The sequence below is a fragment of the Sciurus vulgaris genome, assembly GCF_902686455.1.
Source record: "Sciurus vulgaris genome assembly, chromosome: 7".
NCBI classification, from domain to species: Eukaryota; Metazoa; Chordata; class Mammalia; order Rodentia; family Sciuridae; genus Sciurus; species Sciurus vulgaris.
The window spans coordinates 9,292,518-9,318,701 of record NC_136467.1 but is presented as its reverse complement, the minus strand read 5'-3'; the positions used below and the strand labels follow the sequence as shown (position 1 = coordinate 9,318,701).

Genomic DNA, 26,184 nt, shown 5'->3' with positions numbered 1-26,184 from the left:
TAGAGGGTGGGCGCTCCTGAGGCCAGCTTGGAGAAGAGAGCCGCTTTTCTTCTGTAACAGGGGGTCTCACTGCAGAGCTTGCCTCTCGGCGCCGGTAAACAGACCTTGGCGGAAGCTAAGTAAGGCCTTGATGCTTTCTTTTTCAGGGAATGATTAGAAGTCCTGTGTTTCAAAAGGGGTCTGGAGCAGTCACACGTCATTTTACTGTCAGTCACTGAGGATGGCTGTGCCAGGCACTTACGCTGCCTCAATCTGAGAAGCCGCCTCGGGCAGCGGTGTGGGGGGGCTGCTGCGCCAGTCACTCCACATCCAGCACTCGCTCTAGTAAAGATAGCCTTGTAACCCTCCGCAGTTGAAAAACAACCAGAAGAAGGAGGTTTCTGCCGTGTTCTCCCTGGCATTCATTACTTGTCTTCCCTGGTTTTGTGTTTTCAGGTGTGATATATTCTTGTCGCTCCATGCTGACCTAATAAACCCAGATAATTCATGTTAACATTCTGCATTACCTATTTTGTGTGAGACTTCCTGCAGTTTTGTTTTTGGTTTTGTTGTTATTGTTTTGATAATATCCCCAAAGTGTAGGAAACCAAAAATAAGCAAGTAGAATTGTATCAAACTGAAAAGCTTCTGCACAACAAAAGGAACAATAAATATAATAAGAGACAGCTATAGAATGGAAGAAAATATTTGCAGACTGTACACCTGGCAATGGGTTATTATACACAGTTATAAGGCACTCAACCCAAGGGAAAACCCTCAAATAATCCAATTAAAAACTGGACAGTAGACCTAAATAGACACATCTCAAAAGATAAGCTACAAATGGCTAGTAGGTATATGGAAAAAATGCCCAGCATCACTAATTATCAGGAAAAGGCAAATCAAAAGCACAGTGAGCTGCCACCTCACTCAAGTTAGAATGGCTGTGATCAAAAGGACAAAGACAGGGCTGGGGCTATAGCTCAGTTGCACTAAGGGCCCGGGTTCAATCCCCAGTACTGCCAAAAAAAAAAAAAAAAAAGGACAAAGACAGCAAGTGCTGGTGGGAGGTGTCAATTCCCACTGTTGGTGGGAACATAAATTAGTGCAGCCATTATGAAACAGTGTGGAAGTGGAAGTTCTTCAGAAAATTAAAAATGGGAAGTTCTATGGGTAACAATTCTCACACACACATACAATGAATACAGCAACCAAAAAAGAATGAAATTCTGTCATTTGCAACAACACAGGTAGAACCAGAGAACATTACATTAAGTGAAATAAGCACATAAAGGCAAATACTACATGAGCTCACTCATTTGTAGGATCTAAAAAATGTTGGTCTCATAGAAAGTGAAGTAGAATAGTTGTTACCAGAGGGGAAGGTGAGATGAGGAGAGGTTGGTCCATGGGTATTAAATTAGTGTTAAGTAAGAACAAGAGGTTCTAGTGTGTTGTTGCATAGTAGAGTGATTATCAGTAATGACAATGTACCAGGTATTTCAAAAAAGCTGAAAGAAAGGATTTTCAGTACTTTCACCTGAAGAAGTGATGAATGTTGAAAGAGATGGATTGCTGTAGTATCGCAGAGAGGCTTCATTTTCCATGTTTTAGCACTATTAATATGTTTTTCCTCTTAGTACATAGTTAAAATACAAGTAATAGCATTACCCAAGCAAAATGAAAGAACTTTTAAGTTTTATTGCAGAATATAATGTTATCTCTGAAAAATTTTGTTTTAAACTAAGAAAAACTAGATAGTACAGGTGGTTGAGGCATAATATAAATGAAGCCAAGGTTCTAGGTTTACCTGAAGGAAACAGGGTTTTTTTAAAAAAGAAATCTCAGCAGTTATTCAAGAGCTACTTAACAAATGGTGCCCTTGTCATGATAAGAGATATTGCTGGTCACTCATCATAAAACCTTAGCCCCTGCTGGGAAAACAGCCAGAAGTTCATGTCCTTTTGCTATTTGTTCATTTATTTTTCTTATTGAAATGTGATACATCTGGTAATGTCACAAATTTTAAAGACATTTGAATATTTCCAAGTGTAAGCAACAATGAAGATTATAGAGTAATTCCTGTGTAAGAAAAGATTAAAAAGAAAAGTTAGTACAAACTGAAAAAGTAATTAAGGGAACCAGGCACTGTGTGGCAAGCCTTTAATCCCAGTGACTTGGGAGGCTGAAGCAGGGGGATTGCAAGTTCAAGGCCAGCCTTGATAACTTACTGAGATCCTGTCTCAAAAAATGAAATTAAAAAGGACTGGGATACAGCTCAGGGTAAAGTGCTCTGGGTTTAATCCTCAGTACCCCCACCCCCACCCCACACGTAAGAACCAAATAGAAATAGAGCACCAGTTAGAATAAATGTTATGGACTAAATAAGAAAATAAAACCCTAATGGATTATACATTTTAAAACTGGGATATATACCTTTTAGAGCCACGTTTAGAACTTAAAGACAATTACAAGTTCAAAATAAAAGGATAAAGAAGATAGATCTGGTGGGGTTCATTCCTGGAATGCAAGGATGGTTCAACATTCGTAAATCAATAAATGTAATCCATCATGTCAATAGACAAGGATAAGAATCATATGGTTATTTCAATTGACGCAGAAAAAGCGTTTGATAATATACAACACCCCTTCATGCTGAAAACACTAGAAAAAATAGGGATAGTAGGAACATACCTGAACATTGTAAAGGCTATTTATGCTAAGCCCATGGCAAACATCGTTCTTAATGGAGAAAAACTGAAACCATTCCCTTTAAAAACGGGAACAAGACAGGGATGTCCTCTTTCACCACTTCTATTCAACATTGTCCTCGAAACTCTAGCCAGAGCAATTAGGCAGACTAAAGAAATTAAAGGGATACGAATAGGAAAAGAGGAACTTAAGCTGTCACTATTTGCGGATGACATGATTCTATATTTAGAGGATCCAAAAACCTCCTCCAGAAAACTCCTAGGCCTCATCAATGAATTCAGCAAAATAGCAGGCTATAAAATCAACACACATAAATCTACAGCATTTTTATACATAAGCGACGAAACAGCTGAAAGGGAAATGAGGAAAACAACCCCATTTGCAATAGCCTAAAAAAAAAAAAAAACTTGGGCATCAATCTAACCAAAGAGCTAAAAGATCTCTACAATGAAAACTACAAAACACTGAAGAAAGAAATTAAGGAAGACCTTAGAAGATGAAAAGATCTTCCATGTTCTTGGATAGGCAGAATTAATATTGTCAAAATGGCCATACTACCAAAAGTGCTATACAGATTCAATGCAATTCCAATTAAAATCCCAATGACGTACCTCACAGAAATGGAGCAAGCAATCATGAAATTCATCTGGAAGAATAAGAAACCCAGAATAGCTAAAGCAGTTCTTAGCAGGAAGAATGAAACAGGGGATATCGCAAAAGCAATAGTAACAAAAACAGCATGGTATTGGCACCAAAATAGACAGGTAGATCAGTGGTACAGAATAGAGGACACGGACACAAACCCAAATAAATACAATTTTCTCATACTAGACAAAGGTGCCAAAAATATGCAATGGAGAAAAGATAGCCTCTTCAACAAATGGTGCTGGGAAAACTGGAAATCCATATGCAACAGAATGAAACTAAACCCCTCTCTCTCACCCTGCACAAAACTCAACTCACAATGTATCAAGGACCTTGAAATCAGACCAGAGACCCTGCATCTTATAGAAGAAAAAGTAGGTCCACATCTTCACCTTGTTGGCTTAGGATCAGACTTCCTTAATAGGACTCCCCTAGCACAAAAAATAAAAGCAAGAATCAATAACTGGGATAGATTCAAACTAAATAGCTTTCTCTCAGCAAAGGAAACTATCAGCAATGCGAAGAGAGAGCCTACAGAATGGGAGAATATCTTTGCCACTCATACTTCAGATAGAGCACTAATTTCCAGAATGTATAAAGAACTCAAAAAACTCTACACCAAGAATACAAATAACCCAATCAACAAATGGGCTAAGGATATGAACAGACGCTTCACAGAAGAAGATCTACAAGCAATCAACAAACAAAATGTTCACCATCTTTAGTAATAAGAGAAATGCAAATCAAAACTACACTAAGATTCCATCTCACCCCAATTAGAATGGCGATTATCAAGAATACAGGCAACAATAGGTGTTGGAGAGGATGTGGGACTGCAAATTAGTGCAACCATTCTGGAAAACAGTGTGGAGATTCCTTAGAAAACGTGGAATGGACCTACCATTTGACCCAGCTATTCCACTCCTCGGCCTATACCCAAAGGACTTAAAATCAGTATACTACAGAGATACAGCCACATCAATGTTCATAGCTGCTCAATTCACTATAGCCAGATTGTGGAACCAACCTAGATGCCCTTCAGTTGATGAATGGATAAAGAAACTGTGGTATATATATACAAAGTGAGATAAGCCAATCTCAAAAATCCAAAAGGTGAATGATCTCACTGATAAGTGGATGATGACACTTAATGGGGGGTGGGAGGGGGGCAAGAATGGAGGAAGGAGGGACTGTATAGAAGGAAAAGAGAGGTGGCAGGGGTGGGGGGAAAGGAAAAAATAACAGAATGAATCAAACATCATTACTCTATGTAAATATATGAATATGCAAATGGTATGCTGTTACTCCATGTACAAACAGAAACAACATGTATCCCATTTGTTTACAATAAAAATAAATTTAAAAAAAAAGATAGATCTGACAAACACCAAGGGAAAAAAATTAAGCTGGCATAGCTATATTAGTATCAGATAAAATAGCTTAAAGACAGAAAATATTACTTGGTTAATAGAGACATCAGACGTTAATAAACTGTAATTTAACAAGATGTTTTAATATATATACTTTTAATAATACCAATATATATACTTTTAATAATACCATCAATAATGAAGGAAACTAATAGAACTGAAAGGAAATTGATCAGTCCATTGACATACTCAGGCTGTACTGTGCTTTGAGTTACTCCATGATGTATAGAACAGCCATTCCCAGGCTCTGCCTAAACCTTCGTTACTGCATTTTGTAAAGCAGCAGTTTGCCATAAGCAAACTAATTTTGAGTTTTAAAAGTGCTGAGGTGGAATGACTGTACACCTTGTTTATACAAGTAAACAACCACCATCTGCCTGACAAAATCATAAGGCATAAACTGATGAATTATTCATGCTAATAAGAATGACTGCCATGAATTTATTGAATTAATCAGAAGTACATGGATGCATGGGCATATCAAACTCATATCAGAAAAACCAGACCCACGAACTTAGGGGACACACCAGGCCAGTGAATGATGCAGCCCCGTTACTCAAGACCCATAAAAGGAGGCACACCCTGAGACTGGACATAGTAGCACCCTGATTCCATCACCTGATCATTGGTCACAAGCCTTGCCCAGGAAAATCACCACAGTGACAAATCTTCAGCAGAGTGTGTTTTCTCCTGCAAGTCCCATTCCAAGCTGACATCTTAAGCTAAAGTTCCAAGCTGGTACTGCGAAGCTGCCATCTGTCCAGACCTTGGCCTAGGATAAATTTCTTCACTTTGACAACTCTGTGCCCTGAACAATTTCTTTGACTGGTTTGTAGTCTTACCTGACCACCTACAGTGACTCTGTATTCCTATCTGCTCTCTTTGCCTTGGCTCTCAAGAAGCCTCCAGAACCCCTTTGGTTGCCTTGGTCCTTTCCTAGCCTTTCTGTAACCTATATATATAGTTGGGTGAAGTGTGATATGTGACTTGAATGTTGTAGATATTAGAAATTAAGATTGGAATAAAAGAACCTGGGATTGCCTGTCAGGTGACCCATGAGTACTCCGTGAACTGCCACCGATGAAAGTGGCCTAACCTATGAATTGGTTATTGTTCAGTAAATTTTGTGGGAGTCGCAGATGTGTTTTGTCTATGTTAATGACATACCATGCTCATGACAAACAACCAGCAAAGATACAAAAGATATTTATTTTCTGAGCAACACAGTTAACAAGCTTGACTTAGTGGACATGTGTAGGTCCCAAGTCTACCAGTTAGAGAACGCAGTTTTTCTCAATCACAGAACATTTAACAAAAATTGACTCATTTTTGGATAAGAGTCTATAAATCTGTGAAGGGGAAAATATAAATATTTTAGGTTTTGTGAATTAGGAGCCAAAAATCATGTATTCTGTAACAAGAGAAAACAAATTTTTTTTTTTTTTTTTTTTTTTTGGCAGTGCTAGGGATTGAACCCAGGGCCTTGTGCTTGCAAGGCAAGCACTGTACCAACTGAGCTATCTCCCCAGCCTGAGAAAACAAATTTTTTAAAAAAATTTATTGATGAAATAAACTTTATGGAAGTTAAAACTTGAATTTCATGAATAACAAAATATTCTGTTATTGATTTTTTTTTTCTTTAACTACTTTAAACCATTCTTAGTTTGAATGGTATACATATAGAGCTGACAGGACAGATTTGCCCATAGGCTGTGGTTTGATAATCCCTGATTTAGGGCATAAATAAAGTTTCAGTAGATTTCCAGAGATAGGTACCGCAGTTGCAGACCACAATCTCTGAGTACATTGCAGATGGGTTAGAAGTTAATAACAGAAGAGTTACATTTAAGAAATTCTTGCATATTTGAGATTAAAAATGTATAGCGAAATAGTTCCTGGGTTAAAGAATAATTTAATGGACATTTTTAAAGTCCTAGATCTCAATGATAATAAAAGCATACATTAAAATTTGTGAGATGGGATTAAAGTGGTAATGTGAGAGAAATGTGTAACCTTACTCCCCTGCCCTCATGCTGGGGATGGAACCCAGGGAGGGCCTTGCACATACTAGGCAGGTGCTCTACCACTGAGTTACACCTCGGGCCAACCTTAATTATTTATACAGCAGTCTCCAATCACCCACAGGTATACAAGGATAATATAATAATACTGGGTAATCCCTACAAGGAATTCACCACAATAGATCATGAGGAAAAAAATTGCCATTTGGATAGATGCAATGCATGCATTTGATGAACGCATCATCAATTGAATTGAGTTATAAATAATGTTTTCCAGTTAGATTGCTTTTCCTTCATTTTGATCAAGAGTAGGACTGGGGACATAGCTCAGCAGTAGAATGCCTACCTAGCACCTGTAAGGACTTGGGTTTGATCCCTAGTACCATAAAAAAAAATAATAAAAATCTTTCCCTTTTGATTGAGAGGATATTATTAGCAAGGCTATGAGGGAATGTGATCAGAAACTTGGAGCTTTACTACTTTGGTAAATGACCTATAGACACTGATGGAGGGTCTGTTACCAACCTTAGGTGGAAGGCAGTACAACAGTAGTTAAAAGAACCCCGGAGCCACAGAGCCCTGGCTCAGCCTCAGCTCTGCCACTCTCTGCCGTGTGGCTGGGAGTAGGCTCCTTAGCCCTGGTGTGCTTGGTTTCCTCTGCAGATGGGTGACAGCACTTTGAGGACGGTTGGTGTGACACTCATGGATGAATGCATGAACGTCCACAGAGCCCACAAAACAGTGCTTTCACGAGCACGCTGCCCTTCACTGCAGTCCTGCAGCTTTTCAAATGATGCCTTCACTGCTGTTTCTCTTCTGGCCATCTCGATCTTACTTAGCCAGGAGGCCAAGCTAACGATTCTGTCCAGGCTTGGGTAAAAGTGTTTTCCCTTTCAAATCACAAGTTGACCCCTTCTCTCTGTGTGTGTCTAAAGGTGAGTGATTTCACATGGAGCCACGATGGGACTCAAGCACTTATTTCATATCGAGACGGGTTTGTCCTGGTTGGTTCTGTCAGTGGACAAAGACACTGGTCATCTGAGATCAACTTGGAAAGTCAAATCACATGCGGCATATGGACTCCTGATGACCAACAGGTAATGCCTCTGACTGTGCATGTGTAATGGTAAAACCGTGGGGCCTACAGGGGAGGAGAGGCGTGGGAGAAAGGGATCTGGTGTGAAAACCTCCTGAGGATCATCACTGAGGAGAGAACAAGCTGTCCAGGTAAAAACTAGAATAAAAAGTCTCAATGAAGCGTAGATTGCCGGAATGATTTTTTCTACTAATAACGTAATGAGTTAACATTTTAGTTTATAAAATGTTCATATGAATTTATCTTAAAATTAATGTGAACCAGTTAATAAATAATGAATATAAAAAAGTAATTAACAAAAGAGGACATTCAGCCTGGGCATGATGGCACATGCCTATAATCCCAGTGGCTTGGGAGGCAGGGGCAGAAGGATCATGAGTTCAAAGCCAGCCTCACCAGTTTAGTGAAGGGCTAAGCAACTCAGTGAGACTCTGTCTCTAAATAAAATACAAAATAGGGCTGGGGATGTGGCTCAGCAGTTGAGTGCCCTGAGTATCAAAAAAAAAAAAAAAAAAAAAGAGGAAGTTCAATTAGTTAATAACCATGGTAGAAAAATATTCATTCTCTGGGAAAATTTTTAAATTAGCACTATGAGGGTATATTTTTCATCAGTTAGTAAAAAATAAAATGATACAGTTGATTTATGATAAGAGTATAAGCAAGTAAGCATTCTTGTTCATTCCTGGTAATGCGTATTAGACCTTTAGGGAAACAATTTGGCAGAGTATGTTGAAAAGCTTACAAACCATTATTCACCTTTATAATATGCTTTTGGAACTTATCAAAAAAAAAAAAAAAACAAGTGGAAAAAATTATCTGTGATTGTTAAAACATTATATATGGTAGTAAAAATTTATCAACAGCCTTCTTGTCTAAAAATAGGAGGATCACATAAACTGTGGCATAACCACTTTAAAGAATATACAGTAGCTCAGTAAATTATAGATTGTGGTTATAAAGATGATACAGTAACCTGAAAGAGCTTTTAGAATTTTATGTGGAAGAAAATTGGGTTATGAAATAGCATGTGTGGTATGTTGCCACATGATAAAACACAAGAAACCCATCCATGTAGTGGAAAGGACTGGACAGAAATTAATCAACATGCCACAGTAGTTAGTTGGTGGATGTGGTACTCTGGTTCATCTTCTACCAAGATGCTTCACTTTTTTTGTTGTTTCTTTTCAGTGGTGCTGGGGCTTGAACCCAGGGCCTTCATGTGCTAGAAAAGTGCTCTGTCACTAGCCACATCCCCAGCCTCTGGTTCATCTTCTGAACTTTGATTTCAAAGTTGTCTTTATTGTTCCTGTTTGATTTTCATGATAGTATATAATAACCTTACAAAGTTATATGTTGATAAGTCATTTTTAAAATGTAAGGATTAACAGGTTAAAATCTTCGTAAATATAAATCTTATATTTATGCCAGAAAATATTCTTGAGAGATTTATGTTTAGTATTTGTAAAACCAAGCAGTACAATTTGGAACTATAACTTTTGTTTTTGAGCCTCTTTTTTTTTTTAACTGAATTGCTTTCCTCTAATCACATATTTATTTCATGTTTTCATTTTTTTAATGTAGGAAAGGCAAATATTTTTTCTTTTCTTAAAATTAGTATTAGTAGATTTATGAGCAGATATTTTCTTTTTTCTTTTTTTTAATGAGCAGATATTTTCAACTCCAACTTTCTTCCCTTGCTCCCTGCCACACGAGTGTGTATTCGTACAAGGCATTTGGATTTACTGTAAAGCTCTACTGTCCCTAGGGTCTCCTCACACAGAAGCCTGTGAAGCGCCTTGTGGAAAGCACCTGACCTCCTGCATCAGTTTCCGATGCTGTGAGGACAGGTGTGAATCATTCAGTGCCTCATTCACAGCGCTGTAGGCATGATCAGATGAAGGAACAGGTGTGAAGGCCTTTACAGTTAGGTCAGTGGACAGCCTGGCTTCACATCCTTCCCGCGCCTGGAGGAAGGGCCCGAGCCTTTGGGAGGCTCCTCACGGCCCTTTGGTAGGCTGTGCCAGCCAGCGTCCCTAGTGCACTGCACACTTACCTTGGAACAGGTGCGGGTCCCACTGGAGATGCCACGGTGAGTGAGACATAGCTCCTCCTTTGGGATGCCTGTGGACCTGTGGAGGAGAGAGAGCATATGTGTGCTGCCATGTGCCTGGTGGATGTCCTGCCCATGGGTGAGATGGACCCAGCTATTTGGGGATGCTGTGTGCCACAAGCCGTGTGTGTGGCATGCAGCAGAGCCTGGGGTATCCGCAGTGCCGCAGGGAATGCTCTGTAGCCGTTCTCTCAGGTCAGGTTTGAAGCAGTGGACGCTGCCAGAGGAGCCCCCGTGCTGTGGCCGTGGCCGCGGGAGCTGTGAGGGCCCTGAGTGCCTGGCTTGTTCTGTCGTTCGCAGCCACCTGCGGGACGGAGGGTTGGGGAGGGGCACTTGTGCTCACTCCCTCTGCCCTGACTGGTGCTCTCACTCCCAGGCAGGACCTACACCCAGCAGAGTGCTCCACGGCCTTTCAGATAAGGTTTATAGGGCACAGAATCATGAGGGTCCATGGGCAAATTTAGCAGAGAGAGAAGATGGTAGTTGGATATCCTGGCAGTGGTAATGTACTGACAGAATTAAATACCTTATCCTTAGATCTCTACATATAGATATGTACACAGAGACCTAAGAAAAAAGTCACTGGATTAGAGTCCCAGAATGTTTAATGGTCATTACCTCTTTATAGTTGCCGTCTCCAAATATAGTCAGGGATCCAACTAGTTCAACAGATATGCTGAACAAAAGTCAACATATGAATTTGGGGGGCTCATAACTTAGCCCATAGCAAACTAATAATGATTACACTGGAGAACAGAAAATTCATAGATGAAACAATTATATAAACTCAGCTTGATAAACTTAGGATATATTTATAAATAGAATAGTATTTGTAGGGCTTGTGTAAAAAACAGAATGGCATAAATAGAAAATGACAAAGAAATCAATATAAATATCATAGGAAAAAATATCTGTGGGTCCTATACTGATCTACAGTAATGCAGCAGAGAAGCCCCTAATTCACAGGCTGGTTTGTATGAACAGAATGCTTCGTTTCCTCTGTGTTCTCCAGGTCTTGGTAGAAGACCATACCCCTTGATTTAGGAAAGTTCTTTGAGATGGAGACATTTGAAACTGTGCTTCCAGCATATTTTGGGTCTTAGTGACCACTGAAGAATGCTGCTGAGAGCTTCAGGTGTGGAGATGGTGACATCCTCCAGCATATTCCTGGGCATGACCATGACTCTCCTCAGAGAGCAGAGACTAGCTGGCATGTCTGTGTCCACTGAGAATAGGACTAAAGGGAAAAGCCTCCAATTCAAATTGCAGGGATTTAGTTCAAACAAGAAGAATTTTGTAGTAGCTGTGCTTAGCTCGCACAGTATGGGAAGAAACTCCCTTGGCTCCTGGCCTTCCTGGGGGAGCCCCAAGAAGTTCCTGGGGGCCTTTCTCTGCCATGGGTCAGGGTTCTACAAGAAATGTGCTTGTGACTTTGTCCCTTTCTCATCTCTGGTACCCCATTCCTCCCAGAGCTCCTGTATCATGCATGGTACTTACATAATTCGGCTGCATGAACCATTTTTAAAGAAGTAATTTCAGGGGAATTTCCAGGCATCCAAATATGTACACCTAGGAAACGTAGCAACAGTGGGAATGACCTGGTCAGACAGGAATGCGTGTCTTGCCAACATTTGCAGCTTCCCACTCCATGCAGCAGTCCTTCCCAGCACCCTTAGTTCACCTGCCTTCTGCCCAGGCTTGCTTGCTTCTCTCCCAGCCGCAGGTGCACATGTTACCTCATCTGGCTTGTAGTCTCTGCTGAGGTCTCCCCAGCAGCCTGGTGCTTCACTTCACTGCCTCTCTTCTGCTTGGCCCTGTGGGCAGTGATTCCCTTACAGCCCATGTCAGGCACCTTCCTTTCTGGATGCTGTTCCCCAGCAATACCGGCCATGTCCCTGAGCTGGATCTCACTTCTTCCCAGCCTCCCACCTTGGCCTCCACTGCTGCCTCACTGACACCCCCTCCTCATGCTGTTTCTAGGCTTTGTGCTTGGGCCCCTTCCCTTTTTCTTTGTGGTTTTCTTCCACTGCCACAGCTCCTGCCTGTCTGTCACTAACTCCCCGACCTGGCCTACACCTGTACCTCTCTCTCGTTCTTCACACAGAGAATTTTATTCCTAGTTAAAAGTGACAGATGATTGTGTTCAAACCAGCTTAAATGGAAGTATTTAATAACTAGACTAGACACCTTAGGTTCTCTAGAGAAGTTCCTAGTCCTCCTGAAACACAGGTGCATTCATTTTATATAGTAGAAGGAAAGATACAGGTAAACTGAGGTTTTGTAAACATGCTTACATTTTAAATACCCACCTACAGGAATATCCCTGTTTAAATACTATTCTGTGGAAATTGTCCTTGTTTAGAAGGCAGTTTGGTGTAAAATGAGAATTTTTCACCTAATACATCTTTTTGCAAGACTTTAGTTCTCCATGAATAGTGGTGATATTTATTTATAAAATTTTTTAAAAGAAAGGACTCTTAATATTTTCTTGGGAACTCTTAAAAAGTTATTTCAAATAAAGTAGAAAAGGTCTGGGTTGATAAATTGTTAAGCAGTTACCAAGATAAGACTGGGTTTTTACAAACAATAGTAGATATTGGCGTGGATGTGGGGAAAAAGGCACACTCATACATTGCTGGTGGAGTTGCAAATTGGTGCAGCCACTCTGGAAAGCAGTGTGGAGATTCCTCAGAAAACTTGGAATGGACCCACCTTTTGACCCAGTTGTCCTACTCCTCAGTTTATACCCAAAGGACTTAAAATCAGCAAACTATAATAACGCAGCCACATCAATGTTTATAGTAATTCAGTTCACAGTAGCTAGATTATGGAACCAACCTAGATGCCACTCAATTGATGAATGGATAAAGAAACTGTGGTATATATACACAGCCATAACGAAGAATAATATTATGGCATTTGCAGATAAATGGGTGGAATTGGAGAATATCATGCTAAGTGAAATAAGCCAATCCCAAAAAACCAAAGGTCGAATGTTTTCCCTGATAAGTGGATGATGATACATAACGGGGGGGGGGGGGAGGGGGGGGGGAGTGAGAGAAGAATGGAGGAACTTTAGATTACGTGGAGGGAAATGAGAGGGGGGGGTATGAAAGATGATGGAATGAGACAGACATCATTACCTATGTATGATTACACGAATGGTATGAATCTACATCATGTATAACCATAGAAACGAAAAGTTGTACCCCATTTGTGTACAATGAATCAAAATTAAGTCTGTAAAAATAAAAAAAATAAAAAAATAAAAAGACTGAGTTTTTCAGCTCTTGACACACATGTATGTAAATAGGTAGTTTCTAGCCTCGGAAGTTTTTTGGTTTTTTTTTTTTTTTTTTTTTTTGGTTTTTTTTTTGCTGCTGAAAGGAGGTTTTCCTCAAAACGTGATCTGATCTGATGTGTGTGGATGTGATCCCAAGTCTACCATATTTGTACGGTGACCATCAATGCCACGTGGGGAAGCAACAGAAAAGTCACTGATTGTACCAGGACCTCTGGGATACCATGACATATAAGCCATTTTCATGTGCATGCTCTGCAGGAAATAGGGCCTTCATTTCCTGTTTGGAGTAGAGTGGAATCAGGTCTTAAGTCAGTGTGACAGGATCGCTACAGGGATTTCAGTGCAAAACTTTTTAACTCATTTAGTTCAAATAATTTAAAAAATAAATTCCTAAAATCAGTATGTAATGTCTTTTTGGAGATATTAATTGGTGAGAAATGAACCATCACAGATAACTCGCATGACCTTTACATATGGTCAGTTGGAAGGAATATTTGTTTACTTTGTGTGTGTGTGTGTGTGTGTGTGTGTGTGTGTGTTGCTGGGGATTGGACCCACGGCCTTGTGCATGCAAGGCAAGCACTCTACCAACTGAGCTATATCCCCAGCCCTTATTTACTTTTTATATGTAAGGTCAGGACTGAAGTAACAAATCAGAACTCAATTTAATTTGCTGCTTTCCCGAAAGTAGTCCAAGTAATAAATGATTCTTAGGGTTTTTTAATTGTAGGTATCTTTCTTTTATAATTGAAAAAAACAAAACTCATTAATAGCATAATTTTTCTTAATTTACAAAAGTTTTTAGTATCATATAGGAAGTAAATAGAATAAAGGACCCACATAGTTTGCCATACATTTTATTTTTTAATATTTTTTAGTGGTTGATAGACTTTTATTTTTGTTTATTTACATGCATTGCTCAGAATCTAATCTTCACACATGCTAAGCTAGTGCTCTGCCGCTGAGCCACACCCCCAGCCCTTGCCACACTTTTTAAATCCTCCTTCCTTTTTGTTTTTTTCTTGCTATTTTCTTACAGCAAATCCCAGACAGTGTTGTAAGTTCAGTATCACAGCCCTGCTGGTCTTGACAGCAGGAAGCTTCTTGGATTTGGTTTTGCCTGTGGCTTTAGGACAGTGACCATGGTGGCAAGGAGTGGGATATTCCTCCCCAGCTTTGTTTTGTCTTGCACTGTCAGATAGAAAGGGAATTATAAAGGGGATTTTAAAAAGTAATATAACCCTTTGCTTTCTCAGCTAAAAACAGTTTTATAAACAAAAATAAGTTGCTGAGATGAAACACTGTAGGTAATACCTAACACATAAGAGCCCCTTTGATAGAATGTCAAATGTGGCAAACCCAAAGTCAGAGTCACAATTCATTATGAGCAGCGAGTCTTTCTTCACTGTAAGAAAACATTGCCCTCTGCTGACCCTTGAAGACTGGCTTCCCTACCTCCAGCCCTGCTCTTGCCTCTTGGAGCCTGCAGGCTGGGAATCCTACGGTGTAGGTCTCAGTTTCCATGCAGAGACTCAGAAACCGGTATGTTCAATCCAATAATAGAAGAGGGTAATCTCTCTCCTGCAGGCTCTTGAACTAGATTGTTTCCTTTTGAAAAAAAAATACAAGACCTGTGTGATCCATGCCTTGGCCAAAGACCCTTCTGGGACTGGCGCATGAGCCATGAGGGGTTGAAGGACCTCAGGGCCTGCGGGTGGCGCTGCTGGCTGTGGGTGAGATGGAGCCACTGTCAGGAGTGAACCTCTTCCCTCCCTCCCCACCAGAGCTACCATGGCTGTATAGTAGTGTGTGCACTGCAAAGGGGAAGCCCGAGTTTAATTTAAGCCCTGAACTGAACGTAAATAGGATGGTTCTTGCCAAAATAGGCAAGGAGTACATGAGTCATCACTGGTAAGAAAGAGTGGAAGCTACTTGGGAAAGAAGTTGGGAGATGGCCTCCCACCCTTCCTGGCTTTCTTTATCCAAGTACTATGCTATTTCACTTCTTGGTACTTCTTTTTTTGTGTATATTCTGGAAATTCTGTGGAACCCTTTGTGGGAAAAAATGTTTCTTTAGCAGAAACAGGTCTTGCAGCTGCTGAGTTTGTCTCTCATTTTCTTTGTCAATGTTGTTTTGGTTACTGACGGTGGCAATTAAGATGTTTAGAAATGCAGTTGCTCTGTACTGTCTCTGGACTCAGATCATTGATGAATCACTGACAGTGATTCAGTATAGATGAATTAATTATAAAATATGCTAAAAATGTTCCCTGAAATTGACATTGAACAAATTAGGTTCAGGATAGAAGATGGAAGGGGATTATTCATATTGACTAGCTCTCTTTACATACACCTTCTCAAAGTCAGTTTCTCACTTATTCAGTGTTAGATTTCCTTTGTATGTTTTTATTACTACCAGTCATGATGATGACCTTGGTTTTGACTCAAGAGACCTTTCCTGAATGCCAGTGTTTGGTCAGGTGGCTAAACTACAGACTGGGTGTTTTGGAGTTCCACCTGGCATTCCTGTGGAATCACCCTGACTGTCCTTTCTCTCCTCTGTCCTCAGCAGCCCATATAGCATTGCTGCCTCAGTATCGAGTGCACCCGGTGGCATGCTGGGGGGAAGCAAGCTGTGTGCTGCTTCACACACGTTCGTGAGTCCACTGCTGCCCTGCCGGAGCTTCTGCTTGGCCACACTCGAGCCAGGCCCCACAGAGCCCTTTCAGCTGCACCTCTCCTTGGCTCACACAGAGGGTTTGGTTCTCTCCCTCTTCCACCCTCCTCCTCACATTGAGTTCAAACTAGCACTGGCATCACTTCTAACAATTCCAGGCTATGTCCCTAGGACAGTTCCTGCCTGGGAAAACTCAAGGCTGCCAGAAAACGGACCCTCCCAACCAGCACCTGAATAATGGGCCCCATCTCCTGCCACTGTGGGAGGCAGGGACCTAATCATGATGAGCCTCAGAGTCCTCGTCACCCCGACAAACCCCTCCCACTTTTGCTCATTGCTGCTCTGTTCAAGCCTCAACATCCCTGCCACGCCTTCATTCCAGTCAGCTCTGCACGGTGCATTGAGTTCACTACAGGACTCTTGTCCTTGCTTCAGTAGTATTGCCCATTAAAACCTGCCCTTCTCATGTGACCTGTGTCAGGCTTTGTTTGTTGGTACCCGTCACTAGTGCTGTGGGGTCTGCTCCCATCTCTGTGGCATGCAGTCCCCAAGCCTTTGGGTGAAGTCCTCCCAGCCTTTGGGTGAAGACCCTTATTAGTACCCACAGGAGGAAGTTACTTTCATCATATTGAGAAACATTTAGCTATATTTTAAGGAGTTGTAGCATTTGAAACAGGAAGGATTCGAGAATTCATATGCTGTAGGAGACAGCACTCAGGAAGGCAGAATGGACACCATTACTGTATAGGTAGATGTCACACCAGGACTAGCCCCACTACCACTGACCCCACCCTAGTCACCTGTGTGGGAAAGATAGTGCATTCACATGGTATAAAATGAAACGTTCCAAAAGACACATGGTGGAAAGGCCCTTTCTACTCTCCCTCTGCAGCCAGTGTGCTTCCAGAGGCATGTGCTTCTAGGGCTGTGTGTCTGGAGATGTTCTAATTAAGGCCACTTTTTATTAGTCCTGTGGTCAGGCTGTTCCCCTTCATAGGCCCCAGAAATTGCCATATGTTTGCAAGGTTGGATAAACTTTACAATGGAATTTGAAGATTTGGGGAGAAAATATTCTAGTAACAAATTATTTAATATTAAATTTGAGACCTGAGGCAGATAACATATCTCCTCTGAAAAATCTTCAAACATACGATAGTCTCTCATCTTCATGGGTTAGTTTACAAGTGGTCTTTTCTGCGGTAAAGAGGTGAGATGACTTCAGAATTACATGTTTAGCCCAAAGATACAGATTTAGAAGTGATTGTTACAGTCAACTGTGAAATAACATTTCATATCTCTGGGGGGAAAAAAAAGGAAATATTCTGTTGAGTGAGCAATTCTGTCATTTTCAGCAGTCTGATTTCAATAACTTATTTCATTGCAAAAAATTCAGACCTGGCCTTGATGCACCTCTGAAGGCAAGTGTTCTGAAACTCAAAGTGGAGATCTTTTTAAAAAAGAAAAGAGAAAAAGAAAGCTGTTCCCTGGCAGCATCTAGATAGAGGCTCCTTCTGAGGGGAGGAGGGTGGCTGTGGCTGTCCTCTCAGTCCTCCATCTTCACAGCCAATCCAGCTGTCCTCCACCAGCGGAGTTAAGGCTTCTAGTAGGAATTTGTCATCGGATTTCAATCTCTTGCCCCAGCTTTAAATCAGAGAAACAAGTGGGAAAATGTTACCTTCTTCGAGAACTAGATGCTGTGTTGGTAATCACACTCCATTACCAAAGAACTGAACATTTAGGGTAGCTTGCACTTTTGAAGTTGAAATTTCTCAATGTAGTTTTATTCAAGAATTTAGATGAGTACCATATCAAAGGAAGCAGTGCCAGTGAGATGCCACTGCTTCCAGACAGATCTTTTGGATGACTTGGTGTCCTCTCTCCACCTGCCTTTGGTTTATGGCTTGGTTTATTTTAAACTACTGGTAATAATGGTGTTTGTCTAAAAATAGCTTAAAATGGATTGCATTGAAATGAAAAGATTATATATGTATACCATAATTGCATTGCTATTAAAAACTGCCCTGCAGGTATATTCAAGGCTGAAAAATAAAATAAACCCAAAGAGATAGCCATTGAACTGGTATGGCCTGACTCATACATTTCTGTCAAATGTGGTCTTGATGTACACATCACAGAAGGAGCATTGTACCTGCCCTGCGAGGCCTGTAAGCCACAAAAGGAAACAGCTGGAAAATATAGGGCAAAAATTTGCATGATTCATCATTGACAGTGTTTTGGGGAACAGTTTCATAGGAGGAGTTGAGCATTGGTTTCTAGTTTTCAGAAGAAAGGAAAAATGTTATTCTTTCATTGATAAGAAAACTTGGGCAAAAGCCAAAAAAGTTGGACAGGAATTCATTCATTAGTCGTTGAGCATCTACACAGGACAGCATCATATTATAAGCTAGGAATGCAGACCTGTCTTCAAGAAGCTTTTTACTGGGAAAAAGACACACAGTACCAGAGCCAAGTTCAGGGTGCTGGGGAACCATGGTTCTTGTGAGATTAATTCTGTGTGACGGGTCTCTAGAGCTCTTCACATGAGATACTAGACATTACATTGAACATTGGAAATGAAACACAAGCCACTGTGTTAGCTAGAAGGGAACTGGTTGTGTGTTTGCTTGAGATAAAGACACAAACACGTTTCATTTTGAGTATGTTGACTTCAGTGGGTCTGGAGCGCATGCAGGGAAAAAAGACCTGGAGGTAGCTCAGTATATAAGTCTGGAACTCAGAGGAGAGGCTTGCCATGGTGTCTGCTGAGAATGGAATCTGGGTCTAGTTGTGCTCTCTTAAGGGAGAGAGGAGAGCTAGGACCATAGTAGGACAAGGGGAGGTTGTGCCTGGAAAGGAACCCCCAGTATCTGCCTGTCTCAAGCTGGCTCATTACGTGCCTAGGATTAGGGAGCAGACACAGCAGAGATTGATGCCTTTGCCATGTGTGTATTCATTATTCTCAGACTCTGTCTCGTTCTCCTGAAGTCCTTTGCTTGCATAAGCTTTATCTCATTGGAAGTCATTAGGCATGAAACCAACTTTTATAAGGGAGAGGAGATTTTTTAAAATCTGATTTCATGTTTTATCCGTGTTCGTCAGTTATCTGTGACATACTTGTTCCAAAACAGAGTAGCTTCCTCCATCACTGCTGACAGCTAGACTGTAAATGCTGCTTCTCTCCACTTTCCTTCCATCTTAATCACAGACTGTCTTTCCATGGGAGTCCCTAGTTGTGGATCAATGTGGGGGACCTGGAGGCCGTTTTGTTGTTGTTGTTGTGTTTTGCGTTGGTGTGATGCTGAAGACTGATAACAAGCCTTTTATTCAGAAATGATACGTCTGTTCTTCTATCTGGTAACTGTTCTTTTTCTCTAAAATGGGAAAAATAAGGACATTACTCAGTGCAGAGACATGCCCACCCTCCATTCACTCACACTTTACTGCGCATCGCGCATGATGACAGGTTCTGGGAAGACACTGGTGAGCAAAGCTCATGTGGTTCAGGTCTCAGCTTGGGCCACTGTAACAAGATACCACAGATCCGGTGGCTGCAACAACTGAGGGTGGCCTCACCATTCTGGAGTTTTGAAGGTTGAAGATCAAGGTGCCAGATGTTTCAGGTGAGGGCTCCCTTCCTACTCACAGATGGTTGCCCTTTCTCTGTGTCCTCCCATGGCCTTCCCTGTGTTGGTGGTGGAGAGAGAAGCCACACAAGCTCAGATGGCTCATCACAAGGACCCCACTCTCATGGCCTCATCTAAAGCTGATCACTTCCCCAAAGCCCTGCCTCCAAATGCCATCAACATATAAATCTGGAGGGTACACAGACATTCAGTCCATGCCCTTAGACGCTTATAGTCTGGCATGGGAATCAGAAGGAAATCAAAAACCACATAGTTAAGATAGGAGAATAACAAAGGTGCCAAAGTGGGTAAGACTATGGTGATAGGAGGACTCAGAACAGGGATGACTCTGGGAAGTCATTTGGAATTGGTATTCGCAAGTCCTGCCTGCTCCTGCAGAGTAATCGTTTGCTGGCACTGCTAATGGGCTATTTTCATCAGTAGAGTCTTATGTGATAAAATAATCCCTTCACCTGGCATGAAGGCTCACAGGTCACCTTTTCAAAACAGTGAATAGGACTGGGGATGGAACTCAGTGATAGAATACTTGCCTAGCATGCTGATTTCCTGGGTTCCACACCCCCCAGCACTCACACCCACAGTGGGTAAATGAGAATGTAGAAGAACCTGTTCCGTGCACATCACCCATAGCACTAGTGTCACATTTGGAATTTCTGTACCTCTTTCTCCTGTGAAACATGCAAATTGCACATCTCAGGTAAAGTTTGGAGAAGACACATCCTATGTTTACTGTTGTTGAAAACTGCTTACCAAGCACATTAAGTGTCTGCTTTCCAGGGCTAAATCCAGCAGGTCTGAGCCATGCCTTGAGGTCCCCACCCCTGAGACTATTGGAGGAGAGCTTTGTAGACATGCCATGCCACTGAATACTGACAGCCCGAATTTCAACTATTTCTAAAACGAGTTTCACCATGTTCCAAAGCAGTTTCATCTGGTTTTCCTTTATGCGGTATACACTAATGAACTCATCACTGTCTCTGGGGGAAGTTGTTTTAACCTTCTTTTAGTGTTCATTCATTAAAATATAGATATTGATTAATAGACTATTTGATAAATAATTGATTTCTTCTAAAACAGCTATGATCAACTCTGTAACTCTATGAGCTTATTACTACTTAAGTGCAACATGTCTTCCCTTGCAGCTAATCTATCTCAGTCATCAGCAGAATTGCCTTTAGTTGTCGCTGACTTTAATTCATTCATTTCACGAAATATATTATGAGTGCCCACTGGGCACCCAAGCTGTCAGGTGCCAGGATACAGCAGTGTAGTCTGCTGCTAGGGAAGTTATGTCAGAATCCCAAGCAAAGAGAAGCAAGGACACAGAGGCCTCAAGTAACTCTCTCTGGGTGTAAGTTCTAGCTTTCTACTCAGACAGCCTGGCCTGACTGCCTTGTAGTGTGGTGGCCTACTTGACTTCTCCCTAGTTATTTGAGTCTATAAAATGATTTGAGTCTATAGTGATTTCCATGGTTGCCACAATGAGATGCTGATGGATAGACAAATTCCATTAGACCCAAAAATACAAATGTTAATGGCAACAGATGCAGGAAACTTCAGAGACTATCACACAAAGCAGAAGGTAATGCAGGTCCTGCTTCCTAAGTCCCAAGGCACCTCTTAGGACATCCATCTGGGAATGTGCTGAATCAGCAGAGGCTTTCAGCTTCAGGGAGGTGCCTGGGCTATTCCTGGGAGGGTGTTAACACCTGCTCAGCGCCTGCCTGCACCACCCCAGCACGTTTCTCTGTGTACATGGATTTGATGAAGCCACGAAAAATTTCCAGGAGTGCCCCTCAGTGTACTCAGGTACTGGGACCCATCCAGGTTCCATTCAACAATACTAGGACATGAGATTTTGGTAGTTAATGAAGTAAAGCTTTTTTTTTTTTTTTTTTTTTTTCTTGGCACCAGGTATTGAACCCAGGGGCACTTAACCACTGAGCCATATCCCCAGCCCCTTTTTATATTTTGTTTAGTGACAGGGTCTCACTGAGTTGCTTAGGGACTTGCTAATTTGCTGAGGCTGGCTTTGAACTTGTAATCCCCTGCCTCCCCAGCTGCTGGGATTATAGGCATGAGCCACCATGCCCAGTGAAGCTTTTAACACTGTGCTTATTAGCACAAAGTCAGCCCTCAATGATGTATTAATACCATTCATACATCATTACATTAATTATTAACTCATTAATGCCATTATCGTTCTCAAGGAAATGAAACATCACACATTAAACATTAGAAATTATTTCAAGAGCATTGTTTTTCATATATGTCGACAACATGTATACATAACCAAATATATTTTCTTTGGTCAACAAATTTAAACACTTTCTTCTAAAGTTAAGAAAATCGTAACACTGCTTTGTCTTTATTTTCTAGAAAAGTAAATGAATATTGTCTTTTTCTTAACCCTTCTTCTCCAACCAAAAAACACAAGAAAAATAAATTTTTCTGGTATCATTTGGAAATGTCCATACATAATGTGTTCATTTTGCTGTTAGTTGCATTTCAATATTAGAGGTTAGAATTCTTGCAAAAATGGCCACCTAAGGGGCTGCTATTTAGTATTTTATGTCACTCTCAGTTACTTCACTGGTATATTTTTTTAATCTAGATATATTTTGTCCTAAAACCACTTGAGACAGCAAGGTTTGCCAGAAACCAAAGCACTTTGTCCCACTCAGTTGATGATCCTGGTCCTTGGTTGCAGGTGCTGTTTGGCACGGCTGACGGGCAGGTGATTGTCATGGACTGCCACGGCAGAATGCTGGCCCATGTCCTCCTGCATGAGTCTGACGGCATCCTTAGCATGTCCTGGAACTACCCCATCTTCCTGGTGGAAGACAGCAGCGAGAGTGATACGGACTCAGACGACTACTCCCCCCCCCAAGGTAGCCAGCTCTCTGGAGCCTCACTTTTCTCCTCATTTAACAGAAGGGAACAACAGAAGGAGAAGGAATTGATTTGGAAAAGGAAAGGTTTACCAGTGAAGGTTTACCAGTGTGGCTTTCTAACTTACTGGGAAAAGTTCTTGAACTGAAATGCAAGGCACAGCTGGGTTCATCTCCTCTTTTGGTGTGACCGCCTCCTCTCTGCTATCCCTTTTCTCAGGATCAGTGGTGAAGTTGATTATGCTCTGTGGGCTTAAGTTTTCCTAGATATAAAGTGAGACATGGCTCTTCCTCTGTCCCTGGGGTGCTGTGGGGTTTAGCTTCATGTGTGGCATGGACGGATCCCTCAGGGTACTGAAGCCTGTAGCTTCACTGAGTGAGAAGAGGGTCAGCTCTGCTGCAGCAAAGACCAGCACCAGGGCCATACTCCATGTCTTTGTCTGCTCTCCTGATTCAGGCAGAAGCTAGACCCCTTTCTCAGGTCACGTGACGTGACGCTCCATCCCTCGGTGAGCCTCACAGTGGTACCTGACACTCCTGGTGGTCTCAGACTCCAGCCTCCTGTGCTCTAGCGTGTTTCATCCCTCCTCACTTTAGGAGACCAAAAAGAAGTAGAAGGAAGCCTCAGTGCGGTTCTGCCCTTCACCAGAATCGGTGGCAGCCTGGCCTGCACCCTTCACCAGTGTCCCATACCCTGCACCCATCTTTTTTTTTAAGGAAAAATGTATTATGACATGGTGGAAGGGAATGGCTCCTTGATCGGAAGTGGTCACGCCGTTGCAGGCTGCTGTCCTTTTGCTGGCCCAGCCTGCAAGCACAGCTGTGTGTCCTTGAGTTGGGTACACACTGGACAGTTTCTGACCTCTCCTGCCACCCTGGGGCCTATCATCCCATGAGGAACTGGCCCAGGGAAAGTTGGAAGTCACCCCATCAGCATCTGCCTCCATTGGTACTTCTCCTTCTTGACACAGAGACAGAAATAAGATGGTATGCTTCCCAGCAACATGCACGTGTTTGTGCGTGTATATGAGAAGGTGTGGTTCCCCACATGAAAAACGTTAAGGTTGGCTATAGGGTTCCAGAATCATTGGGTCTTGGGAGGGAGAAAGTTCCTAGCACCCATAAATCTATTTGGGAGGTAACTTTTCCTCTCCTAATAGACGCTGACCTCAAGTGAAGTGTTGGTCATGTTTCTCCAGTCTCTGAGCAAGAAAGTCAATGACTTTAAAACATGGACTCAGCATAGAACTCCTTTCTGGAGAATCTGGTTTCAGATTCACTCAAACCATTTTATTACTTGAAGAAATGGGATCCAGAGACCAAATTTACAAAGCAAGTCAGAGTCAGTCCAAGACACCAGTCAATCACTGGTGCTCCTGTAGCCAGTCACCCTTCTCAGTGTGGGCAGCGAAGCAGTGGGGCACTTCAGGGAATGGCAGGTGTTTGCCTTTCAGATGTAACAGTACTCTTGGTGGCTTAGAAAGTTGAGTGCAGAGATAGGTGTAGCACAGTGCCTTAGTGTGAAGACACTAAGTCAGGTGGGTGTTGGGCAGGCCACCCTGGGTGGCTGCTGGAGTTGAGCTCAGTGTGGCTGTGACACTCCCAAAAGCCTTCTGAACAAGCCTGACTCACCCAGTACGTAGAGGGACTTCCACTTTCCCAAACAACACATGGAGGACCCAGTCCATGGCCCCTCACATATGAGCACTCCTGGAATGTTCAAGCAGGATTTTCTTTATGCTGGCCAGGTGCTGTGGGTGTAGCACATCCAACTTCAGACTTCTTTCCAAATTTTCTTTTATGGGAAAAACTTAAGTGGGAAAGAATTCATAGTGGCTACTGTGGCTCTGTAACCTTCAATGAAAGAGCAGTTAGTATGAGTTGAAAAGAGCTTTTTTTGATGCCTTGGACCCAAATTAAGAAAAAATTTTAATCTTTCTTCCCACCATTCTTGTATGTTGTGTGGCATTAAAATAATTTGCATTTATTAATTTGCGTGACACACTAATATACAAGTTAGTAAACCTCACACATGTTTTCAGCACCCTGCAGTTGCCTCAGGCTGCGTATTCCATGTCCTTCTCATTCTGAGGTCTTCTGCTAGTGCCCTGCTGGTGACCTCTGTGGCTCCTGAGTGGTACAGTAGCTGCCTCATTTGGTGAGATCTCAGTCCAGAGTGAGACCGCGTCATCAGGCAGTTTTTCGGGCACCACATGAGAGTGCAGCGCAGGCACCTGGACTGGGGCACATGCTCGTTGCCTGCTTCTCACTTGGCACTTGTGTTTCCACAGATGGTCCCGCAGCGTACCCCATCCCAGTGCAGAACATCAAGCCTCTGCTCACCGTCAGCTTCACCTCGGGAGACATCAGCTTAATGAACAACTACGATGACTTGTCTCCCACTGTCATCCGCTCAGGGCTGAAAGGTACAAAACGCTGCCATGCCCCATCCCTGCGGCCATGTGCTTGAGTGCCTTCTGAGCTGGTGCCGCACACCCAGTACTTATTGATTCCTGTCCTCTGCAGTGACTTCTTCTGGGCCTAATGGAGTTTGTTAGCAAAGGTCACTCCTCTAGCTCCTCTGTTTATCTGACAACTCCATTCCTTGTCTTATCTTGAGGAGGGATTCCCATTAGTCTTCTTAGCCTGCTCCTTTCTCACTCTGACAAGACGACCCTCCCAGGTGTACAGTGTGTTTGCATATGGCTCACACTGTCTGCACAGTAAACAGATGCCAGCACCTGCCATTCCTGAGGCAGCAGATGGTGCACAAGTCATCATTTACACAGAAGCCCCTGTAATTTTAAGAATCTGGCAGACTTATTAAGGGACCGATCATTGTACAGTAATGCCACCTTGAAAGACTTGTGGAGGTTCCGCAACTGCCAGATGGAGAAGTGGATGTGAAAGGCAGCCATCAAGTGCTGATGCCTTCTGACTAGGTCTCATGAAACGTCGTCACAGGAGAATCAGTGGTCATAGGCATTGGCTCTGCATTTTTCAATTCAAAAATCCTACTGATGTTGTGACCCTGGTGAGTTCTTTGGAAAAACAGTCTGTCTCTTCAGGATTGAATGGTACAGTGTAGAAAGATTTAAAAATTCAGTTCCTGGCCAAGTGTGGTGGCACACCTGTAATTCCAGTGATTTGAGAGGCTGAGGCAGGAGAATTGCAAGTTCAAAGCCAGCCTTCACATCTTAGCAAGGCCCTAAACAACTCTAAATAAAATATAAACAAGATCTGGGGATATGGCTCAGTGGTAAAGTGCCTTTAGGTTCAGTACCTGATACGCACCCCCTACACACACACACACACACACACACACACACACACACACACACACACACACACACACACAAATTCAGTTCCTGGATTGCCTCTGGTTGATGTTTTTCAAAGGACCTACTAAAACCTGAATGCGGCGGTGAGAAGCAAGCCAGGACCTTGACGGCAACCTTGTTACTGCCATTCAAAACTGGCTGTCAGTCTAGAGAGTCCCTGCCCTGTACTGCTGCTTCTTCAGGAATCAGATCTATATATGTGACTGACAGTTGGCGGAAATAAGTCTTACATCTCTGCACAACCCCCAAGCACTTACTAATTCTATTTAAAAACTATGGAATATTTTTAGAAGTAAATTATACTGCTTTTTGGGTATCCCCTTCTGCTGTTTTC

General features: G+C 42.1%; 1 protein-coding gene across 4 annotated transcripts in view; it reads left to right on the top strand.

The window, feature by feature from the left end:
• The window catches only part of TULP4 (TUB like protein 4), a 252,081-nt gene that overhangs the window by 186,483 nt on the left and 39,414 nt on the right, over window positions 1-26,184 (top strand). For all 4 annotated transcript variants that reach the window (XR_013764990.1, XM_079146763.1, XM_079146764.1 and 1 more), the window contains exons 4-6: window positions 7,723-7,884; window positions 22,329-22,509; window positions 24,801-24,935. Coding sequence is in view for 3 of the 4 variants with exons in the window: in XM_079146763.1 (XP_079002889.1) it covers window positions 7,723-7,884; window positions 22,329-22,509; window positions 24,801-24,935 (478 nt within the window). In the remaining variant the exon portion in view is untranslated. The remainder of the gene's footprint in view (window positions 1-7,722; window positions 7,885-22,328; window positions 22,510-24,800; window positions 24,936-26,184) is intronic.